Source organism: Aplysia californica, unplaced genomic scaffold (genome assembly GCF_000002075.1).
Source record: "Aplysia californica isolate F4 #8 unplaced genomic scaffold, AplCal3.0 scaffold00298, whole genome shotgun sequence".
In the NCBI taxonomy this organism is placed as follows: domain Eukaryota; kingdom Metazoa; phylum Mollusca; class Gastropoda; order Aplysiida; family Aplysiidae; genus Aplysia; species Aplysia californica.
In genome coordinates, this window is record NW_004797568.1 from 558,581 (window position 1) to 560,494 (window position 1,914).

The 1,914-nt window shown below is 39.5% G+C and overlaps 1 protein-coding gene across 1 annotated transcript in view; it reads right to left on the reverse strand.

Moving 5' to 3' along the window:
* Window positions 1–1,914, reverse strand: part of LOC106012230 — a gene marked incomplete at its 3' end in the record, with an annotated part of 16,196 nt that overhangs the window by 3,155 nt on the left and 11,127 nt on the right. The window contains 2 exon segments of the mRNA XM_035970637.1: window positions 153–269; window positions 1,629–1,767. Coding sequence (XP_035826530.1) covers window positions 153–269; window positions 1,629–1,767 — 256 coding nt within the window.

Here is a 1,914-nt window from a genome sequence, read left to right on the forward strand (position 1 = left end):
GAGATGAGCGTTACGTTCAAAACCGGGAAGCAGGCAGACTAATAATATAGATATAGATAACATTGACTTAACCTCCGGCTCGGCTGAGAAACTCTTTAGAACAGGATCACCTCTTGTCCAGTGACTAATACTAATAATATGACTGATCTCACCTGTATTCCCGCCGACTTGTCTTGCTGTATAGAGAGGTCACCATCTGGATCGCAGCCTGACTAGAGTTGATCATCTCCCGGACATGGTACTGGGGGTTGGTTTCCAGCAAACACAACCTGTTCGTTGAAAGAGAGAAATATAGAATGAACCCCGGGTACAACGAAGACGTTTGGATTTTGAAAAAATACATTGACATTACTCGAACGTGGTATTCTCCGCTGTCATTTGATCCATTGCATTGGCTTCTTTCGTTTAGTGCGGGTGGTTGGCAGGTGCTCTGTGTGGTTTGCTCTTTTTTTCCCCTAACGAACATCTTTATCTCCTCTCTTTCTTTTTTGTGTTTATTACTCTCTTGTAACACCTCTAATCTTTGGCACTTATATGACCTAATTATGTTGCAAGCGCCGTAAAACACTTACAACTACATTGGTCTAGTAACATCCGAGCTCTTCACCATCGCACTCAAAAAGATGTTAGTTCGATTCCCCGGTGGGGAAGATTTGCAGTTTCTCCTTATTGAATGACGCATTTTGTTTGCTGGGATGTTGTGTCTCAATTTGACGGGGTTGGGTCGAAGCAGCCTGCTTTATCCACAAAATGAGCTAGATTATGCCGTTGGGGACGTAAAACATTTGGAATCATTCACAATCTTTAGTCTGCTAGTACCCTTTCCTGTTGTCGATATAATTGAGAACAAACGCATGTACAACACAGTCCGGGTGGTTGGCGGGTGCTCTGAAGTGGTCTGCTCCTTCTTTCCTGTCAAACATCTATCTTCCTTACGGTACTTCTTCTCCTTTAAAAAACATTGTTTCTTTCTTGTAACACCTCTACTCTTCGGCAATCACATTATCTTAATTTGTTGCAAATGCCGTAAAACGCTTACTAAAACAAAAATAAACAAATGTGCAACACCGAAGTTTGGTACTGTACTAGCTATGCCGCAACCAACCCGGAAACATCAGGTAGACAAATATTATGATATTTTGACGTGTCGTAATTAATTAGATCAAATTAGATTTTTTTAAAAAGAAAACTAAAACCAAGGACAAAAATGAGCACAGCAGAACCATATTTCACTAATAATCGATTCAGACTATGATAATACTATAAAAAGCTAAGAAGAAAACCACACTGGGACGCTCTTCATTGAAACCATTGACTTAATACATGTAACTTAATCAACACGCACAAGAACCAAACATCGGTATAAAGTAAAAGACCCTTTTTTTTCTAAGCGAAGACTTTGCTGATCACAAAATTGAAGTCAGGAACTTGGTCGATGAATATGAGTCAAGAAATATTTTTGACTACTTTTAAGTATAAAACACCTCTTCAAAAGAGACTAAATTATGAACAAATAGAATTGTCTTGATACAACAGAACAAAAAGAAATCAACTTGTTAACATGTTTCATGTCTTCTTTATTCATCCAATAAAGAAAACAATAACAACCGAGAATGCTCTCAACGCACCTGCCAAAATGTGAGACCCTCAGCTTCACAACATCTTTGGCGTAATCCGGATTCCTGAGTAGCTCCTCCCACTGGTTAGCTCCGCCCTCCGACGTAGACTCCGCCTCCTTGCTCATCAGCACGTGGAGAAGGCCATGACCTTTTGATGCATATATTATGTTCATTGGTGTGCAAGCATAGGTAGGTAAGTAAAAAGGTAGGTAGGTGTGTAAGTGTGTTTATAATAATAACGATACTACTACTACTACTACTACTACTACTACTACTACTACTACTACTACTACTA